General features: G+C 43.1%; 1 protein-coding gene across 1 annotated transcript in view; it reads right to left on the bottom strand.

Moving 5' to 3' along the window:
• The window catches only part of LOC121440985 (ATP-binding cassette sub-family G member 3-like), a 51,781-nt gene that overhangs the window by 12,926 nt on the left and 22,861 nt on the right, over positions 1 to 15,994 (bottom strand). The window contains exons 10-12 of the mRNA XM_041642091.1: positions 14,244 to 14,326; positions 10,097 to 10,186; positions 1,091 to 1,215 (exon numbers count right to left, since the gene is read on the bottom strand). Coding sequence (XP_041498025.1) covers positions 1,091 to 1,215; positions 10,097 to 10,186; positions 14,244 to 14,326 — 298 coding nt within the window. The remainder of the gene's footprint in view (positions 1 to 1,090; positions 1,216 to 10,096; positions 10,187 to 14,243; positions 14,327 to 15,994) is intronic.

Below are 15,994 nucleotides of genomic sequence, written 5' to 3'. Positions count from 1 at the left end.
AACAAAGTCTAAGCTTTTCGGTATCATCTTTAAAAGTTTGAGAATATGTGTGAGAGAGTGTGTGTGTGTTGGGGGTGTGTGTGCCTGTGTGAGTGTGTGCATGTCTGTGTGTATATATGTGTGTCTATGTGTCTATGTATGTGTGCCTGTGTGTATATGTGTGTGTGATTGTACATGAGTATGCATGAGTGTTTGTATATGTGTGAAAATTATGGAAATTCTAAATAGTCTAGGATGAAGTCTAACCATGTGCACAGATGATTCTGTTTACATATTTTAAATTATAGTTATATAATATAATTTCAACAAAGACCAAATGTACTGTCATTTCTCTTTAAGATGATAAAGGAAGACATTGTATACATTTAAATATTTTACTCATATGTACATATGTAAGAGATACAATCCAGTTTCTATATTTTATTTACATATGCAGACACTTATATAGAAACACAAAGAAAAATGTAGAGCTGGGCTAGAGAGAAGGCTTGCTGATTAAAAGCATGTACTATTATTGCAGAGGCCCTGTATTCCATTTCCAGCACCTACACTGTGGCTCATATTCTTGCAGTTACAAGTTATCTGATGTCCTCTTCTGGCCTCCCTAGGTACTGCATCCACTTAGTATATACGTACACACGTAAACACACACACACACACACACACACACACACACCATTCATAAACATACAAATGAAACAAAATTAATCTTTTATCATACATATGGATAGACACTAATAATTGATCTTGATCTGATGACACTGTCTCAAATGTGTAAGTTATTGTTCATTAGTATAGATAGAGTCTCAGTAAAATCAGAACTTTATAAACAACTTTGCAGTTCTTTTGAGAGCAAGTCTTGAAACTTGGTTCACACTGAACTTCTATTTTGATGGAACACAGTGGAAACATACTTTTCTACTTCTGCCCTTAACTTAAGGCTTGCCAGGTTGATGGCTGAAAGCAGCTTCTTTATTTATTAACTAATAAAAGCGACACATATACAGAAGGACCTCCTACACCATTGCCTCAGTTGTACAAGTCAACATGCTCCAAGAGTAAACACATATTCTCTTGCTTTGTCACTTACCTACCATGCTGAATACTATAACAATAAATATAATACTTGGCAACAACCTCCTGGGCACCAGGTCACCGAGCAATTTCCCAAGGAAATACGATGACACTCTGTAGTATCCACTGGTGTGCTCATGTCTAGAGAGACAAAGATCATGTTACAATCATTAGATTAGTCCAGAGGGCACAGGGGAGATGCTGACTCCAGTGACTTGTGCTACTACAGGCAGCCTAACAGGACACTGTCCCCTATGCTCCATGCTGACTCCCACACATGTCCCCATCTTAGGGACCACCATCTCTAGGCCATCATCCTTATGACATTCTCACTATGATTCTCCCCACCAGAGAAACTCTCCCCTCTTTTGTCCACTTTGGCCACACAACAGCCCCTCCAGGAAAACAGCTCTATGTGCCCACTCTCCCCAGAATCACTGCCCCTCTAAAGCTGGTCCCTGTGGAGCAGCTCATTCATACCTCACCTCAGACACTGGTCAGGGAGACTTCTCTCCTTCCAGTTCTTATGAAGAAGGTGACACTGTCACTCTGAGGTCACAGTGCACCTTCAGGACACCACATCCTTCTCTTCTGCTACCCTCACTTTACGACAGATGCATCCTCCAATAATCTCTCTTTACAACCATGAATCTTTACAAGATACCAAACCTAACCCTTTCACTTTCTGGTTCTTCCAAATCCTTTTTTTTAAGGTATTTGTTTCTCATTTTATTTAACAGCAGGCATTTTGACAGAAAATATTTAAAGGAAGTCAGTGCAATCAATAACATTAAGTACTCTTAGAATCATTTCAATTGCAATAAGAACAACTTGTGGCATAGAAAAGGAACTTTCCTTAGAACACATTGCTGTGGTGAATTGAGCTTGTTTGTTGCTTTAATTATTACCTTCATTTGTACAGATGTAGAAATGAGTCCTGCACACTTCATTTCAATCATTTATAGTGGATTTCCTAGTACATTGAGAAAGAATTGACGAAAGTTTCCTGGGAATTCCAACATGAACTGGAGGTCAGAAAACTTCTTAGAGACATAAGTTTGGAAATAGATACAGAAATCCATCCATTCGTGGAAGAGTGGAACACAAGATAGAGAACCATACTGGAAGAGGAGTATGTGAAAAACCATTGAGATAAACAGGACCACAGTGCCTACTAGAAACGGAGAGAACACTAGTTTGTGTAGAAGAGAAGGAGTGAAGGGAACCAAATAAGTTCGTCGATTTATTTAATAATTAACAATTACGCTTTTTCCATGCCAAGCACATGTTAGCATATCAGAAGTCTGAGGCTGAGGAAGCTGCTGGATTTCCAGATCTCTTCTCTCTCTGGGCCAGAACCTCACTGTGACCTTGACATGAGGAACAGCTGTGTAGCAAATCCTCCTGAGGGCAGGCTGTCTCTCAAGCTTGAGGCAATGTCTCCCTGTGCCCACCATTTTGCTGAACCCACATTCTTGGCAGGGTGGTAAGAGGTAACAGGATCATGCCTAATGTCCCTCCCAGTTTCTCCAGCAAATCTCTGATTTTTAATTTTTGGTACAGGATCACCAGTGCAGGCTGGCCCTAAATTCCATGTGTAGTCAAGAATGGCCATCCTCTTGTCTCTCTCTGGGCCCCAAGTGCTGGGATTACAGACATACCGCCATGCTCAGGGTTTCATGGCACTGTGACTCTAACACAGAGTTTCATGCACACAAAGACAGCACTCTACCAACTGAGAAAGGCTCTCAGCTCCTCTCTGATGGCTCCTCTCCTTGGCATGTACTTGGAGGGAAATCTTGGCCATCTTTGGGAGCAGAGAGTCCTAAGCACAGCCTATCAGGAAAATCTTCCGTCTTTGAAAAGCACGCGAGATAAACAGCTCTTTTTTTTTTTTTTTTTTTTTTTTTATTTTAATTTATTTATTTATTAAGAATTTCTGCCTCGTCCCCACAACCGCTTCCCATTTCCCTCCCCCTCCCCCGATCAAGTCCCCCCCCCTCTCATCTGCTCGAAGAGCAATCAGGGTTCCCTGACCTGTGGGAAGCCCAAGGACTGCCCACCTCTATCCAGGTCTCCTAAGGTGAGCATTCAAACTGCCTAGGCTCCCACAAAGCCAGTACGTGCAGTAGGATCAAAAACCCACTGCAATTGTTCTTGAGTTCTCAGTATTCCTCATTGTCCGCTATGTTCAGCTAGTCTGGATTTATCCCATGCTTTTTCAGACCTAGGCCAGCTGGCCTTGGTGAGATCCCAATAGAACATCCCCATTGTCTTAGTGTGTGGGTGCACCCCTCGTGGTCCTGAGTTCCTTGCTCGTGCTCCGTCTCCTTCTGCTCCTGATTTGGACCTTGAGATTTCTGTCCGGTGCTCCCGTGTGGGTCTCTGTCTCTGTCTCCTTTCATCGCCTGATGAAGGTTAATATTCCTGAGGATGCCTATGTGTTTGTCTTTGGATTCACCTTATTTAGCTTCTCTAGGAACATGAATTATAGGCTCAATGTCCTTTATTTATGGCTAGAAACCAACTATGAGTGAGTACATCCCATGTTCCTCTTTTTGGGTCTGGCTTACCTCACTCAGGATAGTGTTTTCTATTTCCATCCATTTGTATGCAAAATTCAAGAAGTCCTTGTTTTTTACTGCTGAGTAATACTCTAATATGTATATATTCCATACTTTCTTCATCCATTCTTCCGTTGAAGGGCATCTAGGTTGTTTCCAGGTTCTGGCTATTACAAACAATGCTGCCATGAACATAGTTGAGCATATACTTTTGTTGTATGATAGGGCCTCTCTTGGGTATATTCCCAAGAGTGGTATTGCTGGATCCAGGGGTAGGTTGATCCCGAATTTCCTGAGAAACCGAAACACTGCTTTCCAGAGTGGTTGCACAAGTTTGCATTCCCACCAGCAATGGGTGAGTGTACCCCTTTCTCCACAACCTCTCCAGCAAAGGCTATCATTGGTGTTTTTGATTTTAGCCATTCTGACAGGTGTAAGGTGGTATCTTAAAGTTGTCTTGATTTGCATTTCCCTGATCGCTAAGGAAGTTGAGCATGACCTTAAGTGTCTTTTGGCCATTTGAAGTTCTTCTGTTGAGAATTCTCTGTTCAGATCAGTGCCCCATTTTATAATTGGGTTGATTAGCCTTTTACGGTCTAGTTTCTTGAGTTCTTTATATATTTTGGAGATCAAACCTTTGTCAGTTGCAGGGTTGGTGAAGATCTTCTCCCAGTCAGTGGGTTGTCTTTTTGTCTTAGTGACAGTGTCCTTTGCTTTACAGAAGCTTCTCAGCCTCAGGAAGTCCCATTTATTCAATGATGCCCTTAGTGTCTGTGCTGCTGGGGTTATACATAGGAAGTGGTCTCCTGTGCCCATGTGCTGTAGAGTACTTCCCACTTTCTCTTCTATCAGGTTCAGTGTGTTCGGACTGATATTGAGGTCTTTAATCCATTTGGATTTGAGTTTTGTGCATGGTGATAGATATGGATCTATTTTCATTCTTCTACAGATTGACATCCAGTTTTGCCAGCACCATTTGTTGAAGATGCTCTCTTTTTTCCATTGTATACTTTTAGCTCCTTTATCGAAGATCAGGTGTTCATAGGTTTGTGGGTTAATGTCAGGGTCTTCTATTCGATTCCATTGGTCGACTTCTCTGTTTTTATGCCAATACCAAGCTGTTTTCAATACTGTAGCTCTGTAATAGAGTTTGAAGTCAGGGATGGTAATGCCTCCAGACAATCCTTTATTGTATAAGATTGTTTTGGCTATCCTGGGTTTTTTGTTTTTCCATATAAAGTTGATTATTGTCTTCTCCAGATCTGTGAAGAATTTTGATGGGATTTTGATGGGGATTGCATTGAATCTATAGATTGCTTTTGGTAGAATTGCCATTTTTACTATGTTGATCCTCCCAATCCAAGAGCAAGGGAGGTCTTTCCATTTTCTGGTGTCTTCTTCAATTTCTTTCTTCAAAGACTTATAGTTCTTGTCAAGTAGATCTTTCACTTCCTTGGTCAGGGTTACCCCAAGGTATTTTATGCTATTTGTGGCTATCGTGAAAGGTGATGCTTCTCTGATTTCCCTCTCTGCTTCCTTATCCTTGGTGTATAGGAAGGCAACTGATTTTTTGGAGTTGATCTTGTATCCTGCCACGTTACTAAAGCTGTTTATCAGCTGTAGGAGTTCTTTGGTAGAATTTTTGGGGTCGCTTATGTACACTATCATATCATCTGCAAATAACGAAAGCTTAACTTCTTCCTTTCCAATACGAATCCCCTTGATCTCCTTATGTTGTCTTATTGCTATTGCTAGAATTTCAAGCACTATATTGAAGAGGTATGGCGAGAGTGGACATCCTTGTCGTGTTCCTGATTTTAGTGGGATGGCTTTGAGTTTTTCTCCGTTCAATTTAATGTTAGCTGTTGGCTTGCTGTAAATAGCTTTTATTATATTTAGGTAGGACCCTTGTATCCCTATTCTCTCCAAGACCTTTATCATAAAGGGGTGTTGAATTTTGTCGAATGCTTTTTCCGCATCTAGTGAAATGATCATATGGTTTTTTTCTTTCAGTTTATTTATATGGTGGATTACATTGATAGATTTGCGTATGTTGAACCAGCCCTGCATCTCTGGGATGAAGCCTACTTGATCATAATGGATAATTTTTCTTATGTGTTCTTGGATTCGGTTTGCCATTATTTTATTGAAGATTTTTGCGTCGATGTTCATGAGTGAGATCGGTCTGTAATTCTCTTTCTTGGTTGGGTCTTTTTGTGGTTTTGGTATCAGGGTAACTGTAGCTTCATAAAAGGAATTTGGCAATGACTCTTCTGATTCTATATTGTGAAATACCTTAAGGAGTATAGGTATTAATTCTTCTTGGAAGTTCTGGTAGAATTCTGCATTGAAACCATCTGGTCCTGGGCTTTTTTTCGAAGGGAGATTTTTGATAACCATTTCTAATTCTTCGCGAGAAACCGGTCTATTTAGATCATTCACCTGGTCTTGGTTTAGCTTTGGTATATGATACTTATTTAAAAAAATGTCCATTTCTTTTGTATTTTCCAGTTTTGTGGCATACAGGCTTTTGTAGTAAGATCTAATGATTCTCTGAATTTCCTCTGTGTCTGTGGTTATGTCCCCCTTTTCATTTCTGATCTTATTTATTTGCGTGTTCTCTCTCTGTCGTTTAATTAGTTTGGATAGGGGTTTGTCGATCTTGTTGATTTTCTCCAAGAACCAGCTTTTTGTTTCATTGATTCTTTGGACTGTTTTCTGTGTTTCTATTTTGTTGATTTCAGCCCTCAGTTTTATTATTTCCAGTCTTCTACTTCTCCTGGGCGCGTCTGCTTCTTTTTTTTCTAGAGCTTTCAGGTGTGTTTTTAAGTCCCCAATGTATGCATTCTCCGTTTTCTTTAAGTGGGCACTTAGTGCTATGAACTTTCCTCTTAGCACTGCTTTCATTGTGTCCCATAGGTTTGAGTATGTTGTCCCTTTATTTTCATTAAATTCAAGGAAGACTTTAATTTCTTTCTTGATTTCTTCCTTGACCCAGGCGTGGTTCAGTAGTTGACTGTTCAGTTTCCATGAGTTTGTTGGTTTTTTGGGGGCAGCGTGGTTGTTGCCTTCTAACTTTAATCCGTGATGATCTGATAAGACACAGGTGGACACTGAGATTTTTTTGTATCTGTGGAGGTTTCCTTTGTTTCCGAGTATGTGGTCAATTTTTGAGAAGGTTCCATGAGCTGCAGAGAAGAAGGTATATTCTTTCCTATTTGGGTGGAATGTTCTATAGATGTCTGTTAAGTCCATTTGCTTCATTACCTCCAATAATTCTCTTAATTCTCTATTAGGTTTCTGTCTGATTGACCTGTCCCTTGGAGAGAGAGGTGTGTTGAAGTCTCCTACTACTAGTGTGTGTGGTTTGATGTCTGCCTTGAGTTCTAGTAATATTTCTTTTACATAAGTAGGTGCTTTTATATTGGGGGCGTATATATTCAGGATTGAGACGTCCTCCTGATGAATTGTTCCTGTTATGAGTATAAAGTGACCGTCTCGGTCTCTTCTGATTGATTTTAGTTTGAAGTCAGTTTTGTTAGAAATTAGTATGGCCACACCTGCTTTTTTCTTAGGACCATTTGCTTGAAACACCTTTTCCCAACCCTTTACTCTGAGTAGGTGCCTGTCTTTGTGGTTGAGATGTGTTTCTTGCAAACAGCAGAATGTTGGATCCTGTTTTCGTATCCAATCTTTTAGCCTGTGCCTTTTTATAGGTGAATTGAGCCCATTAATATTAAGTGATATTAATGACCAGTGGTTGTTTACTCCGGTTATTCTTATTGCTTTTGGTAGTAGAGATTGTGTGTCTCCTTTCTTTGAGATGTGCTCGTGAAGGGCCATTAGATGCCTGGGTTATTGTAGGCAGTGTTGGCAGTGGTGGATTCCTTGGGTTGCGATTTTCCTTCTATTACTTTCTGTAGGGCTGGATTTGTGGCTACGTATTGTTTAAATTTGTTCTTATCCTGGAATGTCTTGTTTTCTCCGTTGATAGTGAACGATAGCTTGGCTGGGTATAGTAGTTTGGGTTTGCATCCATGGTCTCTTAGCTTCTGCAGAACCTCTATCCAGGACCTTCTGGCTTTCATAGTTTCCATCGAGAAGTCAGGTGTAAGTCTGATCGGTTTACCTTTATAAGTTACTTGCCCTTTTTCTTTTGCAGCTCTTAATATTCTTTCTTTAACCTGTATATTTTGTGTTTTGATTATTATATGGCGAGGAGATGTTTTTCTTTGATCCAGTCTGTTTGGTGTTCTGTATGCTTCTTGAATATTTAAATGAATATCTTTCTTTAAGTTGGGAAAGTTTTCTTCCATAATTTTGTTGAAAATATTTTCTGAGCCTTTGAACTGTGACTCTTCTCCTTCTTCTATTCCTATTATTCTTAGGTTTGGTTTTTTTATTGTGTCCCATAGTTCCTGAATGTTTTGTGTTGAGAATTTGTTGGCTTTGCTGTTTTCTTTGATCTGTTCGTTTATTTTCTCTATGGTGTCCTCAGCATCTGAGAGTCTTTCTTCTAGCTCTTGGGTTCTATTGATTATGCTTGTTTCTGTAGACTCAGCTCGTTGGCCTAGATTTTCCATATCCAGCTGGTCCTCAGTTTGTATTTTCTTCTTTGCCTTCATTTCAGTTTTCAATTCTTGAACTGTTTCCATTACCTGTTTGATGGTTTTTTCTTGGTTTCCCAGGGTATCATGTACGTATTTACTCATTTCTTCAAACTTTTTGTTGTACTTCTCATCCATTTCTATAAGGGCATTTTTTACATGTTGTTTAAGGGACTCTATTATCTTCATAAAGTCGATTTTTTCCACTTCTTCTGTGTTAGGTTGTTCAAATACTTCTGTTGTAAGATCATTGGGTTCTGATGTTTTCATGTTGTTTTTCGGATTATTGGGTGAGTTCTTGCCTTGGCGCCTGCCCATCTCCTCCTATTGATCCTATCCAATGGATCCTTTAGAAACCGGATCAGGTTTCCCTGCTGGCCAAGGGCTCCGCTTACAAAATGCCCTCACTCTCTTTTGTGGTTCCTGCTGCAGGCCAAGAACCCTCTCACCCCTCCGAAGGATCTTCAGGACAGGACCAGGCTCCCCTTGTGCCAGTGACCTGGCCAACCAAAGGCCTACCTCTTTGATTCAATTGTAGTAGGGCGATCTGCTCTCCTTATTGCAGCCTGTCCCAGCTGCTTGGGTCTGGCCACCGCTCAGCCGCGTCTGTCGCCGCCGCCGTGCTGCCGCCGCCGCTGCGCCGCGTCTGGCGCCGCCGCCGCTGCGCCTCTGTGCGTCTGGCGCCGCCGCCGCTGCGCCTCTGTGCGTCTGGCGCCGCCGCCGCTGCGCCTCTGTGCGTCTGGCGCCGCCGCCGCTGCGCCTCTGTGCGTCTGGCGCCGCCGCCGCTGCGCCTCTGTGCGTCTGGCGCCGCCGCCGCTGCGCCTCTGTGCGTCTGGCGCCGCCGCCGCTGCGCCTCTGTGCGTCTGGCGCCGCCGCCGCTGCGCCTCTGTGCGTCTGGCGCCGCCGCCGCTGCGCCTCTGTGCGTCTGGCGCCGCCGCCGCTGCGCCTCTGTGCGTCTGGCGCCGCCGCCGCTGCGCCTCTGTGCGTCTGGCGCCGCCGCCGCTGCGCCTCTGTGCGTCTGGCGCCGCCGCCGCTGCGCCTCTGTGCGTCTGGCGCCGCCGCCGCTGCGCCTCTGTGCGTCTGGCGCCGCCGCCGCTGCGCCTCTGTGCGTCTGGCGCCGCCGCCGCTGCGCCTCTGTGCGTCTGGCGCCGCCGCCGCTGCGCCTCTGTGCGTCTGGCGCCGCCGCCGCTGCGCCTCTGTGCGTCTGGCGCCGCCGCCGCTGCGCCTCTGTGCGTCTGGCGCCGCCGCCGCTGCGCCTCTGTGCGTCTGGCGCCGCCGCCGCTGCGCCTCTGTGCGTCTGGCGCCGCCGCCGCTGCGCCTCTGTGCGTCTGGCGCCGCCGCCGCTGCGCCTCTCTAAACAGCTCTTTTAAATTCAGATGCTGTCTGGCTTTTCCCAGCCCTCCATCAAAAGGATGACACTAATTCTTGAGCAGCTGTATTTCTCCAGCTCAAATGCACTTAAGCTCTATGAAACCCCTGACATCCTTATTTGGGGGGAGTGGGTCATGAATTTCCTGTGATTCTTAGCCTCCTAATACCGTGTTGTCTCCAGAACCGAGATCTAGTGATCACACCACAAATTGGAATTTTCACTGGGCAGTAGACACCTCTGCTCCTGATTTCCCATACATTTTTATTAATATTAGTAATCACTTTACATACTTCAAAACGCCTGCGGATGCAACAATGATGAACATAAACTTTATAGTTTGTTTACTTTTCAGTTAAACAAATAAGAAAAAAAAGGAAAAACACTGGTATTTCTTGAGATAACATCCTAGGCCCATATATGAATGTAATCAACTTAATCACCATCACCTGATTCCTGTTCCTAGATCAGGGGCTACTCACAGAAAGCGATCCCTGTCAATCATGAAGAGCTCCCTGGAAGACAAGCTTGTGATACATTCAAAGCCTGTGACCAAGAGGAGAACAACGGTTCTGCAGGGAGAGAATGGAGGCAAAAACAAACGAAAATTCAACATTAGATTTTTTCCCACAGAGCTTGTTCCATAGATTAGATAACATAGTTTTTTTTTTAAAGAAAATAATGGAGAGATGGTTCATCAGTAAAGAGTGCTTGTTGCTCTTGCCAAGTACCCAGGTTTAGCTGCTAGCACTCACATTGTGGATCACAAGCATCTGTCACTCCAGTTCCTGTGGATATGATGCCCTCTTCTGATCTCCACAGGTCTCAGGGCACATGCATAATGCATATACATCCATGCAGACAGACACTCATACACACAAAAATAAAACAAGTATTTAAAAAAGAAAGAAGGAAAATGTAGAACTGTTCTACATTAGAAAGGTCAAGATGCATGAGTCCCATGTCTTCCTCTCTGTCTCCACTGCAGTATCTGTTAGTGAAAGTTTGTCCTCTAAAATCAAACAATTTGATAATGACCCTTAATATAATCATCCTAGAGTATATAATTTAGGAGTTAGTTGGTTTTATGTTAAACCATGAGAGAGGAGCATCATGTCATCTGTGTCCTCATCATGGGAAGAAACATCATTGCACTGTCTGTCACATGAGGCCTGAGAGAGGGCGGCCAGACAGGAAGAGCCTGGGAGAGAATCCTCACCTCAGACTGCAGTATGAAAACACATTTGCTTTTAAATCCACTGATCTTTTGGTATTTAGTTGTGGCAGCCTAACCTATTACTTCAATTTAACAAACTTGGTAAGCATCATTCGTAATGTATAAAGAGAGAAACATAAAGCTAAATATGTACGGATTTACAGAAGAATATGAATTAAAACATGAAACAGTGGGGGAATCCACACTCAAGAGATTACTACAGAATTGACTGTAGAACATCTCTCATGCCCTAATGATGATCCCTAAAGTAGGCCAACCAACTTCCTGCATGGTTTCCAAAGAGCTAGAAAAAAATGACTTCATTCATTCTTATTTATGAAGAAATGATTTGTGTGCATGTGGTAGGGGATGGTAAGCAGGAGGAGGAAGAATAATAGGCCCTCTGCAGTTACCTGTTTTCTGAACACACATGGCAGGTTCCTCTAAAACAAATGGTATGACTGGGTCCTAACAGCCCGCTACATAACACTTTTTCAACTCACAGTCAGAGCTCAGTGACTCTCTTTATCTAGGTGGTGGTTAGATATCAAATCAGATGATATGGGACCTTATGGGAGATGATTTTCCTCCTACATTAGAAAAAAATTCCATTTTATAATCTACCAAAGGCCTCACTGAAGCAATGTGTTGGAAATGAAAGACAAGCTAAGAATGGGTAAGACTATGAGCAGAGCAGGAAGCAAGATCTCCAAAGTCCTGGAACTTGGGAGACAGAGGCATGAGGATGGCTCCAGACAGAGGACAGTCTGGGCTACATGACAAGATCTGAGCCTGTCAGGTCATAACCATGGCCCTGCCCAAAACAGAGGACCTGAGCACCACATGACCAACAATAGAGCAGAGAACCTGGGTTTCTCCTCCTCTCCTAATGAGCCAGTCTTGCTTTCAAGACTCATTTATTTAACTTTACTAAATGCAGGACTTTCTCTCCCTCCACTCTTCCATTCCCACACACAACCACTCCCTGGTGCTCAGGGCATTCTCCCTCTCTGTCTCCAATAAATTGTCCTAGAGCTCCATATGTAATTACTTTCCTATGCTTTCATCAACAAAACCAAGAACTTAGAATGGGAATCTTGTGGCCCTGGCTATACTTAATCATATACCATATTTACTTTCTGATCTGATTTTTAGATATTATAATTGACAACCTATAGCTACACACTTAAGGTATAACACTAGTGTGTTACAACCTGGGAACAGCTATAATAGCCATCTCACTGCAGACTAAATCTGATCCACACACAAAAAATGTATAGAACTGATTTTTATGTTTATTCTTGACTTAAAAAGTAATTAGTGTTTTCTGTACATTAAAACAGATGTGTGGGGCTGTGAAGTTGGCCCACTCAGCAGCGCGTCTGCCATGAAGCCATGAGGACCTAAGTTCAAATGCCTAGGACACACGGAAAAGTTCCCAGGCACAGCACTTCTCATCTGTCACCCCAGTGATGAAGGGCACAGAGGTGGACACTTGGAGCTGATTTGTCAGCCCAGTTAACTCAATAGATCCAGGTCAGTGAGGGACCTGCCTTGAAAAAGGAAGTGGAGGGACATCAAGGAAAACCTGGCATTAATCTCTGACCTCCATGTGCAGACACTTGCACACTCAACAACACAGACATTTGTACACACCACTTAGACATGAGTGCACTCCACACACAATACTAAACACAAGCATACACACAAAAGTGACATCCATATGACAAGTCGGCAAAACCTGAGTCCCCTCTGTTTACTCCATACTCACGCGCAAACAAACCCAACATGTTCAAGAAAATTGGCAACAAAAGAATAAATAGGGGAACTAAAACATGCATTCAGCAAGGTGTTAATAAGCAGACTAAAAAGGCAACACAGAGAATAGAATACATGATTGTGGATTGTGTATTATAGCACGGATAATAAAACCCAGAGACAGATCCTGGAGTTCAAGCTGAAGATGAGAAAAGCAAAAGAGGCGACCACTGGAGAGTTCTCACCTCTATTATGCTCAGACCCACACAGGATGATTCACAGAGCCTCAGACTGAGACCGAGACCCTGAGCTCCGGTCTCTTCCCACCTTATATTCCTTTCTAATGCTGGGGTTAAAGGCGTGCACCACTGCTGCCTGGGCTGTGTGGCTAACTGGGTTGACTGCTGGGATTAAAGGTGTGTGCCACCACTGCCTGACTTGTATAGCTGAGTATTGTGGTTAGTTTTGCACTCTGATCTTTGGTCAAGCTTTATTTATTAAAATATAAATACAATTCCACTATAATGTAACTTGTGGTGGAGTCACAGCTCAGAAACAAAAAGCACTATAACTCATCAGCAGAGAAAACTCAAGGGCCAGTGAGATGGTTCAGCAGCTGTGAAGACTGCACCGAGCTTGATGACCTTGAGTACAGTCCCCGAAACCCAAGTGCTGGAGGGATCCGCTCTTGCCAGTTGTCCTCTGACCTCCACATGCACGAGGATGTGGATGTACTGGAGCCCTGTGTGGTGCTGGTGAGGATATGAATAGTGCAGTGGGGTTGGAGACAGGACAGCAGCTCCGCAAACAGTTAACCCAACAGCTATGCTTGGGCCACTTTCGCTTTCTACCGCAATGAGCAAGAGTCCAGGGCTCAAACAGATGCACTTGTATGCTCAGCAATGCAGCATCTACACACAGTGGGCTGTTATTTTGCCTTACAGTGTCCAAGGAATCCCCACACACGCCACACTTTGATGGGCCTGAGGACATTAAACTAAAGGAAACCAACTGCCCCCAACAAACAAACAAACAAACAAAAAGGAAAATATCAAAACAGCATCAAAACACAGATACTTGTGTGGCCCCAGTTCAGGGTTCCCATGTTAGTCATATTCATGATAGAAACTAGAATGGCTGATGCCAGGAATCAGGAGTGGGTGGTATGGGAGTCTTCTTTCAGAACTGCAGGGTTCTATTTAGGAAAATGAAAAAAAAAAAAACCCGACACATTTCAGGTACATAACGTAAAGCTCCTCCAAACACTAAGCTGGTAAAATGTGAACTGTGTGGTGTGTAGTTTCCTACTCTCTACATACAAACACACATGTGGAAATGTGAGGTCTTCCACTAAGCTTTTAATGTACCAACACACTCTATCACGTTACAAAATATTTACTCTTGTTCTTGTCATGAATTCCAACTCTTTATTTTATTTTATTTGGTTTTTCAAGACAGGATTTCTCTGTGTAGTTTTGGAGCTCATCCTGGCACTAGCTGTGTAGACCAGACTGGCCTCGAATTCATAACAGTCTGCTTGCCTCTGCCTCCTGATGCTGGTACTAAATGTGTATGCCAGCACCACTCACAAATTTGAATTCTTAATGGATTCATATAAGCTTGAACAAAGTGACAGCATTTTCTCATTTGCTTACCTGGTGTGGACTTCAGTACAGTCATTTTGTAAGGCAAGGAAAATAGTACCAACTACCACAGCTGTTATGACTGCAATAATTACCTTTCAAAAAATACAGGGAAAAATTTCCATTAGGAGTCAGTATTATTCTACACAATTGTTCATTATTTTAAGATATGTGGTTTACTAATAAGATGTCTCCAGTGAGATGAAGACTATATTTTGTTCTTCCAGGGACAACATACAACCCACATGTCAATAGACTGCTCATATGTCAGACTGACAATGAAGGTCTCTGCAATCTGAGACTCTAACAGTGCAGATCCTGGAAGCTAAGACTTCTCCCAGTGCTCCAGCAGGAATGGTCAGTGAGGGACTCAGTTCAGGTACTAAAACCTGGATGATACAGGGTGGGAGAGAATGCAGGCGCCTGGGGAGGTTAGGGAACAAACCCAGGTAAGTGACAGAAAGTGTTCATCTAAACTGAGATCTCGGCTCTGGTGCCAGCGAACATGTGCAGCTTTCTACTTCCGGTGGTTCAAGGGAATTCAGGCTTTCTTTACTCTTATAGTTAAGAAACAAGTGCACCCCAGGCCAGGGGGACAGCTCAGTGGCAAAGCCTGCACAACATACACAAGGCACTGATCCCCTCAAGTTCAAACCAAACAACAAAATTAAAAACTGCTCACAACAGAGTTGCTAGGAATGGGATTTTGTGTGCTAAGGAGAGGTGAGCTGGTCCTCACCTGTGTAACCTCAGGGAAGTCTGTGCTATGTGGGAACCAGCACTATTGCTGTCACCACAGTGATCATACAGCGTCCTCGCTCTGGGTCACCACAGTATCCCATTGCCCATCACCTCTGCCACTGCTGCTCCATCAGCCTTAGTCAGAGCAGCCTGGGCTCAAGTTTCATCTAAGGAGCTATCTCCTCCAGACCCCCATCGACCCCCATCTACCCAATCTGTGCTGACAGTCACAAAGAGCCTGCACTGCTTCAGTTCTGGTTGAAATGACTTTAAAGGGTCCTTCAATTAGCAAAGGAGTAAGGCTATACGATACTGTAACTTATTTGACACTTTCCTACTACCCGTAAATTTTTAAAAATAGAACACTATAATCTAAGGAAAAGCATCATATCCTGTAACTTAATTATTTAAACCAAAAACCAAATTTGTAGCATCCAGAAACATGGCTCAAGAATTAAGATCACTTGCTGCTCTTGTAGGGGACCTGGGATTCAGTTCCCAGGATACAAATAACCCCTAACAACTTTCTGTAAGTCCAATTGATGCCTTCTTCTGGCCTTCATGGGCATGCGCATGATGCTAAGATACACATGCAGGCAAAAAAGTCATATACAAACAAATAAATAAAATTTTAGTAAGTTAGTTGATGTGGGAGTGTCATATATCAATCTGTTGATTTCATTGGTTAAGCAATAAAGAAACTGCTTGGCCCTCATAGGTTAAAACATAGGTGGGAGGAGTAAACAGAACAGAATGCTGGAAGAGAGAAGCTGAGTCAAGGAGTCGCCATGATTCTCCCACTCCAGGCAGATGCAGGTTAAGATCTTTCCTGGTAAGCCAGCTCTTGGGCTACATAGATTATTAGAAATGGGCTAGTCCAGGTGCAAGAGTTAGCTGAGAAAAGGCTAGATAGAAATGGGCCAAGCGGTGTTTAAAAGAATACAGTTTCTGTGTAATTATTTCGGGTAAAGCTAGCCGTGTGGAGCTGGGTGGGAACGCAGCCCACTGCAGCTCCTTCAACA

The sequence above is a fragment of the Microtus oregoni genome, unplaced genomic scaffold (genome assembly GCF_018167655.1).
Source record: "Microtus oregoni isolate MIOR12 unplaced genomic scaffold, Mior012 000072F_ref0000427, whole genome shotgun sequence".
Classification (NCBI taxonomy): domain Eukaryota; kingdom Metazoa; phylum Chordata; class Mammalia; order Rodentia; family Cricetidae; genus Microtus; species Microtus oregoni.
Note: the sequence above shows the minus strand (reverse complement) of the source record. Positions and strands in the feature narration are given on the sequence as shown.